This window comes from Globicephala melas, chromosome 17, assembly GCF_963455315.2.
Source record: "Globicephala melas chromosome 17, mGloMel1.2, whole genome shotgun sequence".
NCBI lineage: Eukaryota > Metazoa > Chordata > Mammalia > Artiodactyla > Delphinidae > Globicephala > Globicephala melas.
In genome coordinates this window covers 46,135,367-46,160,404 of record NC_083330.1, presented here as the reverse complement: position 1 = coordinate 46,160,404, position 25,038 = coordinate 46,135,367, and the positions used below count along the sequence as shown (strand labels likewise).

Here is a 25,038-nt window from a genome sequence, read left to right as displayed (position 1 = left end):
TCAGGGAACTAGTATCCTGCATGCTGCGTGGCCAAAATAAATAAATAAATAAAAACAATGGAGGTGGCTTAGAATTAAGTGATTTAGACAAGTAGGACCTAGATGAAATGAAGATTCTCAAACTACTGTTGTTACAGACGGTTGAATGACCCAAAAATATTACTTTTGTGAAATCAAGTCATTTATGTTTCTTCTCCCTATTTAAGTAAAGAAGGAACTAATCTTTTATTGTCTTATACTGCATGGTCTTTCCTCCTTTTAGTTAGTATTAGGTAAAGCAAATTTAGGTTGATATAAATGTTTATCCAAGAACTTGCAAAACTTCAAGTTAAATGACAAAGTAACAAAAAATTCTCATTAAATAAAATGTAGCCTGCAGTTACTTATTAATAATCATTTAGGTGCTCAGGTGACAGCACCTAGGCTAGGTTATTTATTTTAAAAAATAGAGTAAATCATAATTCAGACTGGACAAGAATAGATTTCAGAGCTCTGATCTTCTATATGCCCTGAACCAAAAAGTTTAGGATGTCTGCCAGGAAGTTGTTTTGAGACAGAGAGATACAAGCTTATCTTGCTATGTACTACCCAACAAACAAAACACTTATCAGATAATGCCTGACAGCAAAGTGAAAATGAGATTAATTTTCCAAGGATTTCCTAACTTCCAAGGATTAGAGAAAGATATGAGGGAGTAAACTCATGGGTCACGTCCATTGATTATTCTAGTCATGTATGTTACATTTCTTTTTAAAATTTTTATTTATTTATTTAATTATTGGCCAAGCTGTGTGGCATGTGGGATCTTAGTTCCCTGACCGGGGATCCAACTCATGCCCCCTGCAGTGGAAGCTTGGAGTCCTAATCACTGGAGCACCAGGGAATACTTGTATGTTACATTTAATTTGTAAAACTGGATTATTGCTTTGCCCTTTTACAGAGGTTTCAAAAACAGTCCTCTTAAATTAACAGTGAGTAATTTGTTATTTCTTGAAGTAATAAAAGACATCAGTGTATTGCTTATGACGTGCTTATCTTAGAAACCATCCAAATCACTTGGGAGATATGCTGACCCATAGCTAATGACATACGCAACAACTGCAATGAAAATAGAAAAAAATTCTTTTCCCTCAAACTGGGTTTGTATCTGGGCTCTCTCACCCTTTGCCTGCCAGGCATACCATTCTATAGTTCAAATTGTCCTGTGGACAAAGATATGGGTGATGGACATGAGCGATTTCAACTCAGTGCTGGGATGCAGGACACCTGGACTGGAATGCCACATAACCCCTGCTGACCTGATCCCTACATCTTGTGAGAAAAAAAAATTAAATATGACAATAAAAAGTCTCCTTCCAAATTAAGTGATCTTCATCTGAGGTGAAAATCAACCTAGGTAAAGGAATTACGACTCTAAAAGATTATAACAACAGATTCTTAGCAAATAAAGGATAGCACCTTATATCAATTCTGTTCAAAGAGAGAATGGTGTATAATCTGAACTCTGTGCTCAGCAAAGTAATTTACAGAGCAAGTGAGTAATAACTCATTTTTACCTGTCCGTAAAAGACATAGCACCAGATTCTTGATAAGCAAGTTAGCTTTTTCGAATATTATCAGTGCACAAAAAGATGTGGTAGACAACTGAAATATCATAACATAGTAAAGTGTGAATGTTTTAACTATTCGAAATCTATATATTTTGCTTTTCTACATGATAAGGCGTACTCTAAGAATGTACCTTAGCAATAGAAATTCTTATTAAGCTCTCTTTAAACATTCCCATTAAATTAGGATTTTCACTCTCAGTTATCACTGGCCTCTTTATTTTGTCACATTTATATATGTGACTACAAGATATTTCTATTACAGGCTAGTAATTTTAGGTTTACCTATTGTTTTTTTGAGTGACTTGTCATTATCAACAATCTAATTCATTCAGTCTTTTATATCTACTGGCACAAAGGCAAACAACTTTGAATCAACAGACCAGTATGATCTAAGTATGAATGGTATTATATCATTTTATCTTAAGGCTCTCTACTTAATGATAATACTTTCTCTGGCACAACCTGTGTTTTTGTGTATGTGTAACCTGACTTGGCAAAAAAAACCCAAACCTCAAACCCGAAACACAATTAAATATGCTGTTCTCATTAGGCAGCTATCATTCTGTTAAAGTTACATACTATGTTGTCTAGTTCATTGAAATACAGTTTTTAAGGCTCTATTGTATTCATTAAAAGCTAGCATTATTTAGATTTGAATACACAAATACTAATTGTGAGGGCACATAGTTTGAATGATAAATTGTTCGGTTGCTTCATTGTATAAATGATGATGGATTAGGGTCTAATCCAGTTGAAAGGGTGGACATTCACTGACTTCACTTCAGCTGCTCCCCACTGGAACCTCTGCCATGTGTCTGTGCCTCCCACTCCACTGAAATTCAGTTAAAGGTCACACATAACTTGTTTTCAGGCCCTTATCATTCTCCTTACTGGATCCTTATAATAGCTTTCCAAGTGTTCTCCCTGCCACACATGTATAGTCCTTTTTCTTCTCACCCCTACACTCTCCCCTTTTCTAAAATTCAAATCACTCCCATGATTGAAACGTTTTTGTGTTAAAAATCCAGACTTCTTAACCTGAGTTTGGAGTTTATCAATGACTTGCCATTTTCCTAAATCAGAACCCCTTTTCAGCCGTTTCAGGGATATGACATCCTGATCATTCGTTCCATCTTGAAACACCTTCCTTGAATGGTTTGACATCGTACTACTGTGATTCTCCTCCAACTCCTCTGGCTGGTCCTCTTTACTGGCCTATCTTCTCTCTGGCATTTCTCTAAGTCCTGTGCTTATATCCCTTTTCCTGTAGACCTTAACATTTCCTTAATTATCATGTCTGTAGGAGAGGCTCCTCAATTCACAGCCAAAAGGGCTCCAGATCTCCCTATTTCCAGGGGCTTTTGGACCTTTTTTTTTGCGGTACGCGGGCCTCTCACTGCCGTGGCCTCTCCCGCCGCGGTGCACAGGCTCCGAACGCGCAGGCCCAGCGGCCATGGCCCATGGGCCCCTCCGCTCCGCAGCATGTGGGATCTTCGCGGACCGGGGCACGAACCCGTGTCCCCTGCATCGGCAGGCGGACTCTCTACCACTGCGCCACCAGGGAAGCCCTGGACCATTTTTACACGGATATCTCATCAACAGCTCAAACTATGCTCAAGGAAGGCTCATAGTCTTCCCTCCGAACTAGGTCATTCTATTTCTATCTCTGTTCATGATTCCAGAATTCTCCCTGTTGATTAGTTTCATATCTCCAAATCATTTGACAACTTCTCCTTTCCCTTGATATTCAAGATTACCTCTACACTTTCTTTGACTTTTCCCTCCCATCTATTCTGAACCTCCTGGTACTCTTCTTAACTGCTATAAGAGTATCCTTCACTGTTTCCCTCTTCCACATTTTCTGTTTTCAATTCCACTGATGCCAGAGTAATCTTTTAAAAATATCTTTGAGTATATCATGCCCCTGATTAAATGGTTCCAGAATGAAGTCCAAGCTCTGATCCCTTCTTGATCTCACCCTAACCCACCTTTTCCATCTCATTTGCAACACGATGCCCTAAGTTGGAGTCACAAAGGTCACTCACAGTTCTCTGAACTGGCCCATTTCTGTGCCTTCTCTCACATAGTTCCCTTGCCTGGAATATCTGCTCTCAAAATCACTTATTTCCCATGTCTGGAATGTCTGCTCTCAAAATCTATCTCTACCTTTCCCCACCAGCCTTTCTCTCACTTAGCTGCAATCATTTCCCACTTCCACTAGGTTCCATGCAACATTTTATCTATCTGTCAACAATTTAGTTATTTTGTGTAGTTGTTTTATTTCCCCTGCTAGATTGTAAGCAAGATTTCAAGTGGGGTATTCATTTCTAGCCCTCCTCCCTCCACCAGGGAGGGGGTCTAGTAAAGTGCTGTGCTTATAAATGTTCTGAAGCGAAAAGAATTTTTATGGAATGAAAGAGAAAATCAAGAGGCAGCAGAGTGAAATACGGAGACATGAAATCAGGAAAAGAGTCCACAGCTCCTGATTTCTACCTAATACTTTCATCCCAGAGCCTACATTTCAGCGTTGCTACCGTTCTACTCAGGAATGTTCTCTCTCTTACTTTCGTATCTCATGATTTAGTAATCAACCACAGTGCAGCTCACAAAGTAAACAGACGGTCGGCAAGTACCAGAGGAAAAAAGTCTGGGTCTTTATCTCAAAGATTTTGGAGGGGTGTATCAGTACATATTGAGTCTCAGTTGCAAGGCAATAGCACGGGAGGAGTCAGGGTTTCTGATGAGTAGCGCGAAGACATGTTAAAAAGATGAGAATAAACTAAAAGGCATGCAGGTCGTCCTAGATTCGCCAGTAAAAATAAGTTTGTTATGGAGTAGTAAAATTCAAATGACCGCGCAACGAGACGTAGGGGGTTAAAGTAATGTGCCCTTGTAACGTCGGTAATGCCCTCTCCGACACTGGTCCCTGACTGCACCAACTCTTTTAAAAAGGAAGACATAAATGCCACTCCTTAAAAAAAAAAAAATTCCTACTGCAACGTGCGAGCACGGGGACATTTCCACGCGGTCACGAGCCTCTGCAACCACCCGAACACTGGGCCGAGCCTTCCTGGCCATTAGGAACTCGCTTCCAAAAAGGAGCGCTGCATCCCGCGGGGACTGGAGCTTCACCCTGGGAGGGCAGTCCCCAGGCGCAGCCTACAGAGCCCTCCAAAGCGGAGGCTCTCGAGGGGGGGAGTCTCCGGGGTGGCTGGCACGGACCTCCCTTTCACCCTCTCCAGGCAGTGCTCGCGTCGCGCAGCCCATGGCCCCGGACTGCGCTCGGCGCTGCGGCCGCCCGGCCCAGTTCCTAAAGCGCCCGGGCCCGCCTCGGGCGTGAGCGCAGGCGCCCAGGCAGCAGGGGCGCGGGCGATGCAGCGTTCTACCGGAGCCACCTCCCTTATCCCCCGCCCGCCCACGTCCGCGCGACGGTCTTCCACGGGCGGGGAAGCTGCGGAGGGCGGGAAGCTACCGGACGCCCGGCACCTGCATCGCAGGGTCGCCCGGCCCCACCCCCTTTCTCTCCCTCCGCGCCGTACCCCTTTCTCTTCCGCCCCCTCCCTTCTCTCCGGGCCGCAGCCCCGCTCCGCCCGGCTCCCGCGGCGACCCTGCCGGAGCGACGTCACTAGACCCCGCCCCCTTTGTATAAATACTGGCGTCTCTGGTGCCGCCTTCTCACACTCCCTGGCTCTTCGCTCGGTTGCAGTGTTTGGTTTCTTCGCCTTCTCTGCCTCTTCTCATCCTTTCTCGCTCTCTGCTCTGCGGTGTGACGAGGCTGAATCTTCTCCGCACCCAGCCCTCGCCTTTCTTCTTCTGCCCGCGCTGTTGTTCTATTTCTTTCCTTCGGCCGCCGCCGCCACTGCTGCACAGCTGGTGTCGGTGCCGCGCTTTTCCCCCCACGTCGTCCCCGCAGCCTATGGCCCAGGCCGCCTTGGGTATTTCTGCTCAAGGTAACCACATCCCTCTTTAAAAATTCCGCCTAAAAAGAGAAGACGCTTTACCCGACTCTTTGGGCCGTTATCTCACGTGAGTACTGACCCGAAGGGCGCGGCCGGGGCCGGGGCGCGGGGCGGCCTTGGGGTGCTGCCGGGTGCCTCCGGCTGGGCCCCGCCGCCCGGCCGGCGTCCCCGCAGCGCCCCGCGGCCGGCCGCCTCGAACATGGCGGATGGCGGCGTGTGTGGCGGCTGCCGGTGCTTCCGCGGTGGCGGCGGCGCGGCGGACTGGGGCGGCGGGAGGCCGCTGGCCGCCGGGCCGAGCCCGAGCAGCTGCTGTTGGGGCGAGGGGGCGTGTGTGTGGGGGCGCGCGCGGGGGTCTCGCCGCCGGGGGTCGGCGGCGCCTCCGGGCGGCGTGCGGCCCCCACCCCGCTCCCGTGGTGCATTGCTGTTTCCGGGGAGGGGGACTGGCTGCAGCCCTGAGGGGCCTTGGTCCCGCCGCCCGACCCTGAGCGGCGCCGCGCCTTAGCCTCGGGAGCCTGGCGGGAGCGCGACCGGTTGCAACCGCCGCGGCCTTAGGTTATGAATGGAGCGGGGCGGGCCCGGCGCCGGCCTCCTGTGACAGCTGCCGGAGGAGGACGGGTGCTCGAGGGTGCGGGGAGTGCGGCCCCCCTCTGCTGGAGGAAAGTTGACGCCGCAAGGGGCCAGGCGGCGGGGAAGCCCCGGTGTCAGGTAGCGAGCGAGAGGCCTTTGGCCTCTTCTGGAAGCCTCGGGGCTGCTGCTCCGCCCCCTGCGGCGCTCCTGATTGGGTCGAGTCGCCTTCACTCACCCCAGCCACCTCCTGAAGCCCGAGGATTAGTCACCATGGCTTCGTTTTCCCGGCCGCGCCACGATTCCAGGGCAGAGAGGGAGAGCGGTAGGCTTGGGTGGCTTATCAAGCACTGTTTTGGCAGTTAATGGTGCTGTTTTAACCCTTCCCCAGTGTATATCCTGAACGTGTGTTTCTTAGGCTAAGCTGCTGGTTCGGCGACCTGAAACGGTCGGGAACACAGTTTACGGCCCCATGATGTTTCAGCAGATTTAACTGGCTTTTGTGATTGCCTCGTGAATACATTAAGATGTTTTGTGTCCCGTCTGGCTTCCACTGTTGAACCCCCTGCTTGGATGGGAACCGGAGGACACTTAAGAAGGATGTGTGATCAAGGAAAGGTTGATGTGGACGAGCCTGGCAGAAATACAGCTAATGATTATAGGGCAAGGCTCTAACAATCCTTTGATTTCTTTTGCAACCATAGGAGAGTACAGATGCTGGTTATGAAGGCAAATAAGCCCAGAAGAGTTAGAAGGAAAGATAGGCTCCTGATGATTATAGGTGATATGGTAGGTGCTGGAATCAAGTAATAATCAGTGCCGTCCCTCCTGCCACCCAGGTTTAACTTATAAATTGTCAAACATACAGAGGGAGTGAAAGAATTGTACCCTCACCTACGTTCAGTAAACACTTAACATTTTCCTTTATTTGCCATTCCACTGTGCATTCATCAGTCTTATTTTTCTTTGTATTTCAAAGTAAGTTGGAGACACCAGAACACTTCACCACCCCTCCAACTTCAGTATGCACATATCATTAAGTAGAGTTTAATAGGGTAAAATTCACAAAACAGCAGAATGCACAAATCTTAAGTATATCATTTGACGAGTTTTGACAGAAATACAGCTGTGTAATCCAAATCTTTAACAAAGATGAGAACATTGCCATCAAACCCAGAAAATTCTCTTTTGCCCCTTCAAACTCCATCCCTCACTACCCACAGAGGCAACCACTGTTCTGACTTTTTACTAACCATATAGATTAGTTATTATGTAAACCTATTCTAGAACTTCCATAGGCATATATAATGTATGCATTGTATTTTGTGAAAGGCTTCTTTAACTCAGAATGTTTTTGATATTCATCCATTCATCAGTAAATTGTTACTTTTAACTGCCGAGTAGTAGTCCATTATATGAATATCTTGCCTGATTTTTTTTTTAAACAACCTTATTTTGGAATAATTTTAGATTTATGGAAAAGTTACAAAGATAACATGGAGTAACTTTGTATTTCTCACCTAGTTTACCTTATTATAAGAGGTATCCATAGTACATTTGTCAAAATTAAGAAACTACTTTGATACATTACGGCCACTTAAACTCCAGACTTTCTTTGGATTTCACCAGTTTTTAATGTGCTTTCTGTCCAGGGGCCAATCCAAGATACCACACTACATTTAGTTGTCATGTCTTCCCCAGTCGTCTCTGATTTGTGACAGTTTCTCATGTCTTTGACAGTCTAGAGAAGTACTGGCCAGATACCCAGTAAAGTGTCCCCAATTTGGGTTTGTTTGATATTTTTCTCATGATTGGACTAGGGTTTGGGGTTTTTGGAAAGAATACCCAGAACAACTTGAAAAGTCATTGGTAAAGGCAATGTAAGTTGTTCAAAGAAATACTGATAGTTTGGGGGATACTAAGTTTCTGGGTAGTTACTGTCAAAGTGATGGGAGGTTTTTGGTGATTTATTGGCCAGCTGCTGACTCGGTTAACTGTAGTTTTCCCTGTGCTGTCTGCCAAGATAGTGTAGAAACGGACATTCTCTTCAAACAGTTAAGGAATTTGATTGCAGTGTTGTACACGATCCAACTGATAGAAACACCATTCTAAATGAGAAAAATTTATCTTTCCCTATACCTACTATTTTTCCATATCTTTATTTTTTTATAAATTTATTTATTTATTTTTGGCTGTGTTGGGTCGTCGTCGGGCTTCTCATTGCGGTGGCTTCTCTTCTTGTGGAGCACGGGCTCTAGGCGTGCAGGCTTCAGTAGTTGTGGCAGGCGGGCTCAGTAGTTGTGGCTCACAGGCTCTAGAGCGCAGGCTCAGTAGTTACTGTGCACGGGCCTAGTTGCTCTGCGGCAGGTGGGATCTTCTCGGGCCAAACTCACGTCCCCTGCGCTGGTAGGCAGACTCCCAACCACTGAGCCACCAGGGAAACCCTCCATATTTTTATTTAACCTCCTCTTATGGTTTATCTTGACTGTACAGATGAACATTCAGTTCATCCTTTGTGTAAATGGCCCTGTACCCCTTTTATTTATATTAAAGGGTACCTTTCAAAGTTTAGAGTCTTCATTTCCTACTAGTATCTTTTTCATTAGGTGGAAATATTTTAGAGATCCTGCTGAAGAACATTCTTGAATGTCTGAAGTGTAATGTTCTCAATATTTCACAGTACTGCTCCTGGGTTGCATTAAGCAGCAAAATAGCTATTGATCTATAGCGGGTCGGGGTGGGGGGGATGGATGAAAATGTCTCAGCCAGGATAATTATCCTATTCCTTAGAACAGTTTAGAGTAAACTCTGTCTCTGTCTCTAGCGTGAGTCGGCTTTTAATTTACTTTTAAAATTACCTTGGTTTGGGAAGAATTGGAACGTTTGTTTTGGAGTACTTAGTTGGAATCTAACGTGATGATATAGTCACTGTTGCATATTAGTATGGATTTTTGCCTCATTGTCCATAAGTGTCATTGAGCATGTGAGCAGGATACCCCTAGTAGACTGAAAGAACATTTTACCTCCCCTAAGGGTGCCTCTGTCCTGGTTGAGATGAGATATGCTTAAGATTGTCTAGAGTGCTTCTGAAATCTCAGATTCTTCTAATTCCTAAATTTCATTATTTTTCTGGTTCCCTTTTTACCACCCATCTTCTAGCAGATACTGTCAGGTTGTATTACTTTAAGGTAGCAATCACTGAGTTACAAATAGAAGTATAGATGTAGCTGTTTAGATTAGAGGTGATAAGTCTATCCTGTCAAATCATAATAGGTAAAAACCATTTCTAAAACTTATTTAGCATTTTGTAGCGTGCCAAGCACGTTCACATTCATATGTTGTTCCTAGTGATAGTAGAGTGACTTAGGTTGGGAATGAGGAGGAGGTAAACCTTAAGAGGTTACTTGTCGGATACGTAAGGCAGGTCTCAAAAGTTATTTCACATGTGTACTTAGTGTATTAGCTAAGTCACAAAATGTTTTTCTCTTGGATGTGTAGTAGGATTTTACACTTAAGCAAAGAAGAACTTAGAATTTGGAGAGTAGAAGAAGGCTTGTGGGTAGTTTCACACTATTAGATATACATATAAAATCTTGCATACACACCAGGTTAGTGAGGGCACTTGGACATCTTAAAATTTGAGGCCACTTAGAAGTTTGAGTTTTGGAGGACAAATAAAAGCAAAAATGAAATTCGGTGAAGGCTGGAAACTGAGTAGGTAGATAGAGTAACTTGGTAAGATGACCATGACCTCAAATTCTGTCAGTTCTGTACTCTAGCAGCTTGGAAATGCTTACTACATAAAAAAGTACTTGGTACTGTGATAAACCCTTTGGAAACATCATTTTGTGTAATGTGCTTTAATGAAACACTTCAAACTAAAACTTCTTCCCGCACTTAATCTTTACATCAATTTAACCTTCTTGAAGCGCCACCTAACATTTTTTACCACTGGACTTATATATTTTTATTTTCTTCTTTAGGGCGAACTTTCTGACCAAGTATACAACTACCCAGAGGGCCTAGGAGAAGTGCTGTATAGAGAGCAGTTCGACTTCAACGCTGAGCCACCTTGGGAACCTAGCTGATGATAGGGGGGTTCCATCTCCTAACTTGTCCATGTAAGTATTTTCACATCTGCAGAGTGTGAGGGAGGGTCTTGTAAAGTAGAAGTAAAGGAGAGTTCTTGTTGCTCAGTCTTTTTCAAAACTTGAAATTGTATTTACCACTTACACCCCACCCCACCCCCCACCTTTTTTTTTGGCCCAACTGGGTGGCTTGAGGGATCTCAGCTCCCCCACCAGGGCTTGAACCCAGGCCATGGCAGTGAGAGAGCCTGAAATCATAACCACTAGGCCACCAGGGAACTCCCCCACTTCCTTAAAGTTGATTCAGTTGTATGCATTGTTTACTAGTGGCTGGATCCTTATTTACTATATCTAAGTACATACTGCAGGGTAAGTTTTAGGAAATCTTACTATTCCAGATTTTAATATAAGTTGGAGAGGTGGTTTTTCGTTTGTGTTTTAATGAGGTGTGGGTAGTAGTTTAGCACGCCATTCAGTCATTTAACTTGTTAGATTCAAGTATTTGGAGTATTCAAGTATTCAATACTTGAATTCAAGTATTCAGGCAAAAAATTCTGCTCTCCATTCCACTCAAACCTCTACCACAGAGCATGAGATATAAGAGGTGAATCTTAGTTCTTATTTTTCTAGTTATGAGCATCTTGCCAAATACAATGTAATTTCTAAGAGTTCATGTTCTTTTTCACAAAATGACTTTGTATAATACTCACCTGGTAGAAAAACTGGTTGTTTTTAGAGGTATTGCTGAGAGATGATACATGTTTATCTCTCAACCGGCTACCTTCCCAAGATATCTTCAGGGATAGTTTTTGACTATACTTGATTTTCTGTGTATGGATTTAACTTTGAATTTAAACCTCTGTGCCCAATGCAGTTCCACAGTAAACTGTTGTTTGAACTTGTGCTGCTAGATTTGTGTGGTTCATTTAAAATTTTTTATTATTTGTAGATTTCTTGCAATTGAAATTTGGGTTTTGGTGTTGAGGTTTGGATGCCTTTAAGTGGGCTAGAGACTTGGAGGGAGTAACGTTAGAAAATTTCAGGAAAGAGATCTAATTGGAGGGTGTATGTTAAAGCAGACCTTTTCAACACATTTACTGTTAACCTCAAATTACAATTTTAGACTTCTTTTTTTAAGTCTAAAGAGAAAGGGGGGAAACAGTTTAAATAATACGAATTCTTGAAAGTTCTACTGACTTGGAACCCAGGCTGGAGGGTTTCCTGTACTCTCATACTGGCTTTCTCCTAGCTGTGTGAATTTGAGCATATTGCTTATTTTTTAAATCACAGCTGTAAAATAAAGTTGAACTAGAACAGTTCCTTTAACTGTAAATTGATACAATGATTTATCTTTTTTTGAGGGTTTTAATCGCCCTTTGTTAATGCAGTGTGTGGTCTTTGGAACAGTAGTATTAGCATAACCTAGAATAGAACTGCAGGCTCTCAGCTCCACCCAAACCTGAATCAGAAATCTGCATTTTAACCAAGTGGCTTGTATGCATATTAAAGAGAAGTACAGTTGCCACCAGTTCACTGCCAAGCCAGTTATCTCTTTAATTTTTGTTAGTCATCTATTCTCCTTCCAGGATATCTGATGTTTTCTCCCAAGTTGGCTTAGAGATATAAAACTTTTTTGAGTGGGGTGTAGTTGACTCCATAGTTGAGAGGGGAATAGATTCTAAGTTGGAAGTTTCATAACAAGCTTCATGTTTTAAGCACGACCATATTAAAGGATAAGATTTTTATTTCAAGTCTCTTTTTTTTTGCGGTACGCGGGCCTCTCACTGTTGTGGCCTCTCCTGTTGCGGAGCACAGGCTCCGGATGCGCAGGCTCAGCGGCCATGGCTCACGGGCCCAGGCGCTCCGCCGCATGTGGGATCTTCCCAGGCTGGGGCACACACCCGCGTCCCCTGCATCGGCAGGCGGACTCTCAACCATTGCGCCACCAGGGAAGCCCCAAGTCTCTTTAATGGAAACCTAACTTGGCATTATATTTTATATTTCTACTGGTGTTTCCTCTTAGGCTTGAGAAACATATTAGTGAGCTCATACATTTATAAATGATTCTGCCAACTCAGGGAAAAGTCTTTAAGGTAATTAATATTGTAGAACTCAAAAAGTCTATAATTTCCGCGTCTTTTTTTGTTTGTGGAGGCGTAGTGTATATAGGCACAGGTAGAAAATGCTAACACTACATTCTGAAGGTTCCGGCAGCCAAAGTGACTGACTTATTTATTATGCCCAGGTACAGTGTATATTATGTTAAGTGAAACTTTAGTTCTTGGTGCTTTGCTATAAAGCTACAGCCACAATCCCTTATTCATGTAATTCCAAAATCCAAAAGTTAAAAAAAATTATATAGCTTCCTTGATGTGACCTAACCTGATTTGGGAACAAAAAGTTGACCTGAATCTGAGCTAATATGAGGCTATTTTTATTTTGACTTATCCTGTTTAGTGCTAATATTCCTAATTCTGCTGCCTCCTGGAGAGCGTTAAATAATATATTAAACGTATATGTACTAAATTGCCATTCTAAAATCTGAGAAATTTTGAATCCAAAAAGATACCTTGCCCTAAAGGTTTCTTGACTAGAATTAGTAAAGGTGGCAAGAGAAATTGTACATTCCAGAAATGTCCTTAGATATCAATAGCTGTTTGCAATACTAGACATTGAAATCCTGATATTTCCTGTGGAGCAACAATATTGTTTGGAAAATTAGAAGTCAAAGGATTTAACACACTGGCCTTCATGGAAAACACTTAGCACAAAGCACTGCAAAATGTATAATTCCATGACCCATGTTATGCTTCCAGCACTCCAGTAGGATTTCTGTGCAGGTGGTCTAAGCTCTAGGATTTGGCTTCAGAGTTAGGTTTTCAAATCCAGGTAACCATCTGAATTTTTAGATAGTTCATTTCATTAAGTATATGGAAACTATAAGCTGCTTGCATAGTAAAATTTTTTCTTTTGGATATGTGTGTGGTGTAATGTGTGAACACTGTAAAGATATCATAACAAATGCTTAAGCTTAATAATATCTCAGATTACTGAAGGGCTCTAATTGTGGAAAAGTTTTTGTGTACGTTTTAAATTTCTTAGGCTCTGTGCTGCAGTAGTTTTTTCAGTGGGCTATATTTTCAAGGTATTTTAGTTAGAGCGCCAATTATAATTAATAGATCAGCCTAATGGAAAAATTTTAAAGGCTGTTTCAGAAAACTAAATTCTCTTGTAACCAGCTGCTTTTATTAGCAGATCTAGTGATGACGTCAGATTGAGTTAATTATTAACATATAACTTTTAATGTTTTGTTTCTAAGAATAGAAAAGGGATTCAATTAATTGATTTGTCTAAATGGACAAATTTTGTTTAAAATTTTAAATATTTAAATTACCAATATTTGGTAATTTAAAGATTCTGTGATGTAAGCAAATTCACAGAACTTTTATTAATGGTTTTTGGTGCTCTTTGACCACGAAGACAAATAAAACTATCATTGAAAATACACAGATTTAGGGACCAGTTTTTAAAGTATGTGTATCCCCTTGGCATGCAAAAAGTAGTATTCAGTGGTGCCTCATTGCTTGTGTAAAATAGCAAAAAAGCATTCTGTAGAAGCCCAATGGGAGTAATAGGATGTTAATGGGTAAAACGGTTTGGGGGACATGGTATTCTTTCTTCAGGCAAATTTAGGCTTTTCTAGGGGGGCCAAATAGATTAGAAAGCAGTGTAGACCATTTTTAAAGGGAATAAAATTGTTCTTGCATTTATTACAGAAGATAGTGAGCTGAGAAAGTTAATAGTCACTACCAATCTGTGTATTCCATTACACTCCCTTTGGTCTTAAATTCAGAGTTTTTGAGTTTGGGGTTTTTCTTCTCTGCCCTCAAAAAAGCATTTAGAGACACTTAATTCTTCTGATTAGGAGTAAATAAGGTATTGTGTAAACTGTACGTCATAAGCTATAAAATCTAGGTAAGTGGTAGGCTGCAGGTTTAGGCTGGCCATTATTCAGACCGGCCTAAGGAGGCCGTTGCAAGTGCAATGCCGTCGTGTTGGTAAGGCCTAGAAGACACAGATGATTTTGTCCTTCACCTCCATTCCAGGGCCATCCGTGCACACTGAAGCAGTTTGTCACAACCTAACTGAAACAAAGATTTGGCCATCCTTTTTTCTAATCTAGGGAATAATGTGAAGAATATTATGGCATAAGTAGAAAATATTTGTGCAGCGTACTGAGTTGCAAGGATTAGGCTGATGAAGTTCAGCCTGCCCAAACCATACCCAGCCACCATGAGGTCTTAAATGCCTGTAACTGAGTGAGTTGCAGCAGGAGTCAAGATGATAAAACCCTTTCAGGATGCTCTGCTCTAAACTTTTCCACCTTTCTTCATTATCTTATGTAAGCACACATTTCATTTCTCTAGGATTTACTTGGTGTGGAGTTTTGACCTTTCTTTCCTTTACTGTCTAGTTTTGTAAACTTGTGAATTGATCTTTGTTACCTTGAGCAAAATTATTTGGGGGTACCATGGTTTTTGTTCTTGTTTTTTTATCTGTGATGTGTGTGGACTTGATCCTTAGAAGTTTAAAATTTTTTATGAAGACAGCATTCTCTAGAACTGCTCTGTTCAGTACAGTAGCCACTAGCCAGGTAGCTATATAAATTTAAAGAATTCAAATCAAATAACATTAAAAATTCAGCTGTTCAGTTACTTGGGCACATTTTGAATGCTTGGGAATTATATGTGGCTAATGGCTATTGTTTTGGACAGTGACAAAGAATGTTTCAATCATCATAGAAAGTTCTGTTGGACAGCATCACTCTAGGATAATTGTTACTGTGAATGTGAGTGGTATTAGCCAGATTAATCTTAAAATATCTATTAATAAGAATCATAAGAATTACACATTCTCTTCTTTCTCCTTAGGTTTGTGTAATAAACTGTTCTTGACAGTAGGGGCTTTTCAGTTTTATATTCTAGTTGAATTCTTTAGTTGCCCAGCATGTTCTTAAGATCCAGCTCCCTGCTATACTTCATGTGCTCATACAGACTGAACTTAATATTAGGTTTACGTTGAATATATGACTTCAGATTATTTTTGATCTGTTTCTTTCTTTTGGCGGGGGGTGGCTTGTGGGATCTTTGTTCCCCAACCAGGAACGAACCCTGGCCCCCTGCAGTGGAGGCATGGAGTCCCAACCACTGGACCGCCCGGGAATTCCCTATTTTTTGTTTTTTACTGCAAAGATACTGTGGTGCCCAGTTTATAAAGAGCTCCTAAATAAGTATAGTCTCTCCTTAGTTCATCATCTAGGTTCAGCATGGTTGGCATGTTATATTTGGCATGACCAAGAGTAGGATGGGATATCCTAGTATGTTGAACATGGATACTATAGCAAAATAAATAAAACTCAAAATGAGAGATATTTGCTATCCCGAATTCATGAAGAGCTCTTATAGGTCAATAAGAAAAAGCAAAAAACATGTAGGGAAATGAGCAAAAGGCTTAAAAACAATTTTTTTTTTTTTTTTTTTTTTTTTTTGCGGTACGCGGGCCTCTCACTGTTGTGGCCTCTACCATTGCGGAGCACAGGCTCCGGACGCCCAGCCGCTCCGCGGCACGTGGGATCCTCCCGGACCGGGGCACGAACCCGTGTCCCCTGCATCGGCAGGCGGACTCCCAACCACTGCGCCACCAGGGAAGCCCTTAAAAACAATTTTTCACTAATAACAGCAGTTTCTACTCCCAGGTATGTGGCCCTAGACTGTAGCACACTGCTTGGTTCTTCATTTGTGGATCAGCTAGTTTGCAGACCACAACTTGAGCAGTGTTCCCCTTGGGTACATAAATAACAGCAAGAAATTATATTATGGTGTTTATAAACAATATAGCAAAAAAATGGGACAACCTATAGGTCCTCTTTGGATAAATAAATGTTGTACATCTACAAAGAATAGTACACAGCAATGAAAATTAATAGATGGGACTCCAGTCCCATCTATCTGTGTGAAGGAATTGAAATTATAAAGTTGAGCAAAAGACGTCATAGTAGGAAAACAACAGTGACTCCATTCATGGTTCAAAACCAGTAAAGCCGATGTTTTAGAGGGCAGATAGAGGAATAAAAAGATTAAATAACAAGGGAATGATGATTGGAAAAGTCTGAACATGCTTATTCTAAAGGAGATGCGACCACTGCTACCTGTAAAGATGTTTAGGGGCTTCTGAGGTATTCAGTCTTCCTTAACCTGGTGTTTACTGCAGTCATTGTAATGGACACATGCTTTATATAATAAAAATAAATTTTCCTCTTGGTGAGGTGGCAATGAGATCTGCCCTAGGGTAATCAAAATAGTAGTTAAGTGCATTTATTTAAAAGGTTATTTCCTGTGCTGCACCAGGAAAACTAGAAAGCTTGAAATAATATGGTTATGTATTTGCTGCTATTCATGTTGCATTATAATAGTTATCTGTAATGTTACTACATTTTTATCACCATAGGGATTTACATATTTCACTTATGTACAGGTACATACTTGCTCCAGAAGAAATTTAGTCTTCACATCAGGTAGTCAAGACACATTTTTTAAGAGAGCCTAATCTTGTCAAGTTCACTTGCAAAAGTATATTGCTATGAAAATCCTGTATTTCCATTTTCTCATTTAGATGTATTTTAGAGTTTAATGTGAGGCATTTCATTGGGCAGCCTTTACCCAAGCATTTCAAACTTAGCCTGTTGGGCTCATTTCCTTTAGGATTCCCCCCACCTTTATGTATTTCCTATTCATTCTTGTTCTTGTCTGTTTTTTTTAAAATAATTCGTCAGCAGTCACCTTTAGTGTTCTTCCTCTAGAGTTAGTTTTTTTCAACCTTATCAGTTGAAAAATAAACTTAAGGGTGTTTATTGCCATTATTGGCTTTCCTCTTGCTGTCAATTAAAGCAACCCCTGTCCTGATGATCCTAAGTACTCAGTGTAGGCTGTTGTTGTTATCCATCACTTTTGGTCCAACATGGCAAAAGTTCATATGGTCTTATGATCACACAATTTATTGGAACTTCTACCTACTAGTTCTGATACGTAGCTTCCTGGAACTGCCTTCCTGGAGGCCTGCTCCAGACCTCATGTTTGTAGTACCAGTGTCATCCCTTCTGGCCGATTATTTCCAAAGGTATTCTCTGTGGTAAGTAACATTTTTCTGTGGGATGTAGAATGCAGAGGTGACTTTGACAGCATTGTGTCTATTTTTTTTTCCCCATTGTGTCTATTTTTAAAGCTGTGAGCTGAGTGCTAAGTCATCAAATGCCTATGTAAAAGTAATAATAAAGGTAGATTAGAAAACTACAGGTGGAACTACCATGTGGCCCAGCAGTCCCACTGCTGGGCATGTACCCTGGGAAAGCCATAATTCAGGGAGAGTCATGTACCAAAGTGTTCATTGCAGCTCTATTTACAATAGCCCAGAGATGGAAACAACCTAAGTGTCCATCATCGGATGAATGGATAAAGAAGATGTGGCGTATATATACAATGGAATATTACTCAGCCATAAAAAGAAACGAAATTGAGCTATTTGTAATGAGGTGGATAGACCTAGAGTCTGTCATACAGAGTGAAGTAAGTCAGAAAGAGAAAGACAAATACCATATGCTAACACATATATATGGAATTTAAGAAAAAAAATGTCACGAGGAACCTAGGGGTAAGACAGGAATAAAGACACAGACCTACTAGGGAATGGACTTGAGGATATGGGGAGGGGGAAGGGTAAGCTGTGACAAAGCGAGAGAGAGGCATGGACATATATACACTACCAAACGTAAGGTAGATAGCTAGTGGGAAGCAGCCGCATAGAACCGGGAGATCAGCTCGGTGCTTTGTGACCGCCTGGAGGGGTGGGATAGGGAGGGTGGGAGGGAGGGAGACGTAAGAGGGAAGAGATATGGGAACATATGTATAACTGATTCACTTTGTTATAAAGCAGAAACTAACACACTATTGTAAAGCAATTATACTCCAATAAAGATGTAAAAAAATAATAATAAAGATAGAAATACCCTTAGGCTTCTTCAGAATAATAGTAGTAGTGTAAATTTCAAAATATCTTAAGTTCTCATTTTTAATGAGTAAAATTCCTTTTAGAAAACTGGTCATGTGTTAAGGTTGGGTTTCCTGCTTAGATGTCTCTGAAACAGTACTCTCAAACTTTCGGCTCTCCCTGTTCTACTTCCAGGGAGGTCTTCACTTCAGAAATCCAAGACTCATATTCATCCAGCTTGGTGTCAAGTGGGCTGTTGCTGCCAGAATTATCTTGTGATTATTTGAGAGATGTATCAGTTTCTTCTGAAGTACAATCAACTGTAGAAGCCTTTGTAGCAGGTGTGTAACAAGGCAAGTGCCCAGCTGCTGCAACCACTCCTCTTGGAGCTACCCTCTCGATGACATGAGGACTCACGACCTCATGAAAGACTCCAGGGAGCAGTGTGTGGTTCTTGGGAGCCTTTTCTTTCCTTGGCAGCTCTTCCTGAAAAATGTATTATCCAAAAACACCAATATGAAGGTGTAAATAAGGATTGTTAAACATGCTCTTTTCTTCCCAGCTATGATGTCCAAGAGGAAATTATTTCGTTTATAAACATAGTATTGTGATTGCAGCAGTTGTATTAGTGTAAAATAAGCTGAGCTTTCTTTCACCATATATTTAGGTGTTTGGTTTTGAAAATAGCTCAAAGGCTCTTGTGAGTAGAGAACACATTTTAGTGTCTATTGATAGAAATAAACTTGGGAGCTTTTATTAAAAATGGATTTGCTCTTTTAAGTTTAATTTAAATAAGTCAATGTCCAGCAACACTAGACTGTAGTATGTAGTGGTCTATAACATGTTGGAACCAATAAATCAGTCCTGTTTCTGATTTATACACCTTTAAAAAAAAAGAATGGTGCAGTGTCCGTTGGGAATTATAACCAGGATTAGATTGGAACATGGGGGAAGTTTGGCATCATTTGGGTTTGAGTCTGCTGCATTCCTTTTTTTGGCCGGAGCACTTTGCTCCGGAGCACTTAGTTCCCCAGCCAGGGATTGAACATGGGCCCCCTACAGTGGAAGTGCAGAGTCCTAACCACTGGACCACCAGGTGAATTCCCTGAGTCTGCATTCTTAATGGAGAGATCCCTGGAAATTCCCTGTGATGTGGATTAACTTGGTGGATCTGGCATACAGTATAAACTCTGCTCACCCCCAACACATGCACACTTATTTTCATTCTGACTCCCTAGGACATGCTGTGTGTCAGATTTTTGGTTTAACATTACCACCAAGTAACTTTAAATGCCTCTTGAAAACATTTTACTCAAATATTTCTTTACTTTAGTGCCTTGTAAAGCAGAAATGTAGAACATGAACCTTTTTGCAACAGTGAAACTTTAAAGTATTTTTGCTCACATGTTAAGAAAATTGCAAGCATAGGCTTCTGAGGGTATGGTTATGAACTGCTTTTAGGACTCTTTCAGTGAGATCGGGTGTAGGAAAGACTTAAGAATAGTCTATGCTTAGCCACCAACTTAAGCCTTTTCAATTGTTGGAAATACTGGGCTTCCAAGTGAACATTTCATTTGAGCACAGGGTTTGTGGCTCAAAATGTGTTAGAAACCCTCTTTCCTGAAGGTCTTTGTGTTTTGTGGATTCTTTTGAGGAATTAGTTTTTCCTGGGCATAGCTTTTAGTTTTTAACTGACAGTTGAGCTTTGCATTTACATGTGGGTCACTTGTATATCAAGGTTTTGGGCTCCTTTTAAGGATGTGAAAGATGGACCTCTTTTTCAACACACTTCAGGGAGTTCTTTCCTGTCATCACCACAACGCTTAAGTTTCAGAACTCCCCATTCTTAGAATTGTCCTTTGTCCATCTTTTCTCAGCACCTACTCTGGGCTAGGAAATTATGGAAATCTTAAGACCTTCTTAGGGAGCATCTGAGAAGATAAGCCGAGATAGAGCTCACTTATCTCAACATTTACCATCTTTTATGTATAGACGTTATTAGTATTGGTTTTAATCAACTATTATTGCAGTGCTTGGTATAATTACGGAAGTAAAAAAAATCTGTCTTAGTTGTTTCAGGTGTGTTGGTCCCAAAATCCTTTTTGTCAGGTCCTGCCAATATAGCAGATTTTATTTTATTTTTTCTGTCACAGTCCTTTTGTGAGTAAGCTAAGGATTGGTAAACTAACCCTATGGTTACTTCAGAAGTCAGAGTTCCATTTCAGTGATGGTAATATATCCACTCTAATGTACTCTCAATCTTTCCTTTAGAGCAAGGCATGCTTTAACATATCTTTATTCATGTTGGTAGTACATTTATTTGTCAGCTGTTTTAGTTTGGCCTTTACTGTTTAAAATTATTCCACTTCACAAAAGTCTGTAGTGACAGAAAGCAGATAAAAATGGTTGCCTGAGGTGGACAAAAGGGACATGAAGAAATTTATCTTTATGGTAGTGCTGGTTACAATGGTGTATACATTAGTCAAAGCGTGGGTGTACATTATTGCATGTAAACTGTTGATAAGATGGATGGAAAAGAAAGAAAAATTCAAATTTAGAGTTTACCTGAGAGCTTTAGACAAAAGATATAGAAGGAGCAAGGTTGAAATGTAGAAACTAGTCATAAAGAAAGGTTTGAAAGGCTATGAGAAGGCATGATAGGATGCTTTGGTACCACATGTGAATAAACTTTATTATACAGAGGTTTAGGAACTATGGGGATTTATATGTCTGAGAAATGGTTAATTGATTATGGGGGTGTCATTTAGTCTATCAAAGAGACTGAGAGTTGTGTTTGGTTTCCAGAAGAGGGATCCCATGTTTTCTAGGAACGGGACTGCTGGGGAGACAGAGTTTTCCTTTTAACAGACAGGCATACCTCGTTTTATTGCGCTTGGCAAATACGGCATTTTTCACAGACTAAAGGTTTGTGGTGACCTTGCTTTGAGCAAGTCTATTGGTGCCATTTTTCCAACAGCATTATTTTTTAAGGTATATACATTGTTTGTGTTATTTCGGTGTGTGTGGGGTTTTTGGGTTTTTTTTCACACCTAATAGACTAGAGGATAGTGTAAGCATAACTTTTATAGGAACTGGGAAACTGAAAAGTTTGTGTGACTCGCGTTAATGCAATACTCACTTTATTACAGTGGTTTGGAACTGAACCTCCAAGGTATGCCTGTTAATTTGATCATTAGCATCTCTAGAGCTAGCCTAGTTAGTTCTGTGCCTCAGTGTCTTCATCTGTAAAACAGAATAATACTGTCATAGTGGGGTTTTTTTTAATATTTATTCATTTATTTTTGGCTGCATTGGGTCTTCGTTGCTACGCGCAGGCTTTGCGCAGGCTTTCTCGAGAGTTGTGAGTTGCGGCGAGCCAGGGGCTTCTCAGTGGGGGTGGCTTCTCTCGCTGTGGGGCACGAGCTCTAGGTGTGTGGGCTTAGTTGCTCCGCGGCATGTGGGATCTTCCCGGACCACGCTTTGAACCCGTGTCCCCTGCATGGGCAGGCGGATTCTTAACCACTGCGCCATCAGGTAAGTCCCTGTCATAGTGGTTTTAAAGGTTAAGAGAATATTGTATAAGTACTTGGCACACTTATAAAAAATGTCTGCTTTTAGATTTAAGCTAGTTTAGCAGGCAGTGAGAGTTGAATCTGTAGATTTTATAGTTTGAAAATAGTTGGAGCGGCCGCCCGCTCCATCTCCAGAGCGCCCTTCAACTGTCCCCTGACCTGCTTCCGAGTGCCAGTGCAGCTCGAGCCTGCCGACCATGCCCGCGGGCGTGTCCTGGACGTCCTACCTGAAAATGTTCCCTGCCAGCCTCCTGGCCATGTGCGCCGGCGCAGAGGTGGTGCACCGGTACTACTGGCCAGACCTGACAATACCTGAAATTCCACCAAAGCCTGGAGAACTCAAAACAGAGCTTTGGGGACTGAAAGAGAGACAACATGAACCTCAAAATTCATCTCTGCCAAGAACTCTGTGAATAATATTATGAGAATTAAATATGTATTTTTAGGAAAAAAAGAAAAAATAGTTGGAAAAAATTTCCTATCCCTATGACCATAACCTTACTTAATCTAGAAAAATTTCTGAAGAGTGTGGGCATTCAGCAGGTAAGACTGGATTGAATGGGCCTGATGTTTGTGCAGCTGTTTAGGATCCTGATGTTAGAGGAAAATTAGCCTTCTTGTAAACACTAGATGTAGGAAATTGAGGTTCATCTTGTCCTGGCTTTAAAAGCTAGACTTTACATTTGGTAGCAGTTGCCTGTGATGGTCAGTAATTGATAACTCAAGGTTCCCAGGTAAATACTGCATAGAGTCTCATGAGTGGAAATACTAGGCTAAAGATCTTGATTAAGTATTTTTCATCATTAATAGAATAATTGATCTTTTTGAATGAGTAGGTTTTATCTGTTCTGTTGCTTTAGTGCATAGTTGAATATCCCTCTAAAATTGATGTTCCAGCTGGTCTTACATTGCTTAAAATAAACATGTATCCTCAAGCCTAAAATGTGTACTTTCTGGGTACAGATTTAAATCATTTCTGGTATCATAATCTAAGAGATTTGCTCAGCTAAACTGAATGTAGTTGAGTTCTTGGAAATAAAATTGTCATTTTTAAAATACTGCTTGTATTTTATGAAATTTGACTAATGCTCTGGCTTATTGATGAGTTTGTTTTGGTACAACCAAAAAGCCGACACTTTTTTAAAAAATTTATTTATTTAATTTATTTATTTTGGGCTGCATTGGGTCTTTGTTGCTGCACGTGGGCTTTTCTCTAGTGCGGTGAGCGGGAGCTACTCTGTTGTGATGCGCGGGCTTCTCATTGCGGTGGCTTCTCTTGTTGTGGAGCATGGGCTCTAGGCACATGGGCTTCAGTAGTTGTAGTTCGTGGGCTCTAGAGCGCAGGCTCAGTAGTTGTGGCGCATGGGCTTAGTTGCTCCGTGAAAGCCGACACTTTTGAGAACCATTGAAATGGAGTATATTTTTAGGACAAGGGCCGTCACCCGTGGTGAACTCTTGCATAGAGCAGGGAGAGGGGAAAGGAAAGGGGGCAATCAAGGATGTAGGAAAAGCTGTGCAGGTTTTAAAATAGGTTGCCAAGAGCTGGTCTATGTCCGTTATAGTTAATGTGGCAACCAGAAATCAGTCCCAGGCAATGAGTAGCATCCTGTCTAGAGGACTTGTTTTGTTTATGGACTTTATATTAAAATAAATCTTTGCCTAAAGTAATGTAAGGATCAGTGAGTTCAGCAAAGAACATAAACTTATTGTGTGTGCCGCTCCAGAGGACAGTGGGTGATTTGGAGAAAGAGGGAAAACTTTATTTGATTGGGGAGGGGTTGGATTTAGTCTGATGCCCTTTTAAAAATCAGAGTTCTTAGTAAATAAATGGTTTAGGATGTATAATAGGTTCCTAGCTTATGCCTAGTTTCAAATTATGATGGCATTTTTGTATTTCTGGCAGTTGGTGACTTAATTTTAGCTCTTCCGAGTCAACACTTAAACAAAGCGATTTTAATTTTTTTACAACCATCTTTTGAGGAAGTAGTTAAGGTAGTTAACTGAAGTTGACCTCAGATTGCGCAGCTATTAAATGACACAGCCAGGACTAGGTCTTCTGACTTGTAGTCCAGTAACATTTTCACCAATCAGCTCACCTCATAAGAGACTTAACATTGTTAACTTGATTTAACTAGTCCATTTTAGCTTGTGGTGGGATCTAGATAGTGTGTATCAAAACTACGGATTGTCCCCTAAAGTTGGCCTCCACTTTCACTCATTCCTATTGTTGATATTTACACATCACCTACTCTAGAATTCTACTTAGAAGACGTTTATCTGCAGTTACCTGGTAGCACACTGTTATGTGGCTGGCAGTGTATTGAAGTTCAGACTATTTTGATTTCTTAGCTGCAGACATTTATTCCGCTAGCTTTCTTTACTTAAAATGAGTAAAATTGTCTGTGTGATGGAGGAATCACGAAACAAGATGAATAAAACAGACTGGCTCTGCAACTCTGTATGTAAGGTGACCATGTTTACTTGTAATATTTTGTGCATATGTGTCAATTACCTTCTCAAGAAATTGTCATATTAAGCTTATTTTTTTAATGTATAAATTCACATTTATTTGCTTTAAAATGGGCACTAAAGGAAAGGATATTAGTGATCTAGTATTTCTGAAAGTGTTAAGTGATCACAGATTCTTCACTGAATTGGGTACTTCTTATTAACACACTCTCATTGACAACTCATACATTAGGTTTGACTAATGAAATAATACAGACTTGGAAATAACTTCTATTTTGACAGTTTGTTGCATATTCTAAGGACCCAGACGTAAGGCTTGGTGGCCCGTCTCTTGTTTTTCCTGGTTTATGACTTTCGGCTTTGTGGAATACGGCTGAGATGAAAGGATTTATTGACGATGCAAACTACTCCGTTGGCCTGTTGGATGAAGGAACAAACCTTGGAAATGTTATTGATAACTATGTTTATGAACATACCCTGGTAAGTGTGTCATCTCACATTTCTGAAAACAGTGTTATAAATTTCTGAAATCTGAAGCATCAGTGCTTTGTTTCCAAGGTCTTAATATAATAAAAGTACTTTGTTCCAGGTTGTCTTGACTTGACAACCCCAGTTCCCCTTGAGAAGTGATGAGATTTTCTTTCTAGCTCACATTAAAAAAAAAATGCTTCCGGACAGCCCTTTCTCTTCTGTGCTTTATAGCACCTGTTTTGTTTTTTGTGTGTGTGGTACA

The 25,038-nt window shown here is 41.2% G+C and overlaps 2 protein-coding genes across 6 annotated transcripts in view; both read left to right on the top strand.

The window, feature by feature from the left end:
* Nucleotides 1–5,273: 5,273 nt before the first annotated feature.
* The window catches only part of AZIN1 (antizyme inhibitor 1), a 32,298-nt gene continuing 12,533 nt past the window's right edge, over nt 5,274–25,038 (top strand). For 2 of the 5 annotated variants that reach the window (XM_060287164.1, XM_030863055.2), the window contains exons 1-3: nt 5,274–5,636; nt 10,117–10,254; nt 24,588–24,785. In XM_060287164.1, coding sequence (XP_060143147.1) covers nt 24,684–24,785 — 102 coding nt within the window. In that variant the 5' untranslated portion in view covers nt 5,274–5,636; nt 10,117–10,254; nt 24,588–24,683. Of the gene's footprint in view, nt 5,637–10,116; nt 10,255–18,487; nt 18,606–24,587; nt 24,786–25,038 lie in introns of those variants that run through there. The other 3 variants (XM_030863054.3, XM_030863050.2, XM_060287163.2) reach the window with 3 other exon arrangements.
* UQCC6 (ubiquinol-cytochrome c reductase complex assembly factor 6) lies at nt 21,501–22,395 on the top strand. Its single transcript, XM_060287165.1, has one exon. The coding sequence runs from the start codon at nt 22,034–22,036 to the stop codon at nt 22,247–22,249; it is 216 nt and encodes a 71-aa protein (XP_060143148.1). The 5' UTR covers nt 21,501–22,033; the 3' UTR covers nt 22,250–22,395.

Coding starts and splice junctions, on each gene's coding strand:
- UQCC6 (XM_060287165.1), top strand. CDS start 22,034: ATGCCCGCGGGCGTGTCCTGGACGTCCTACCTGAAAATGTTCCCTGCC.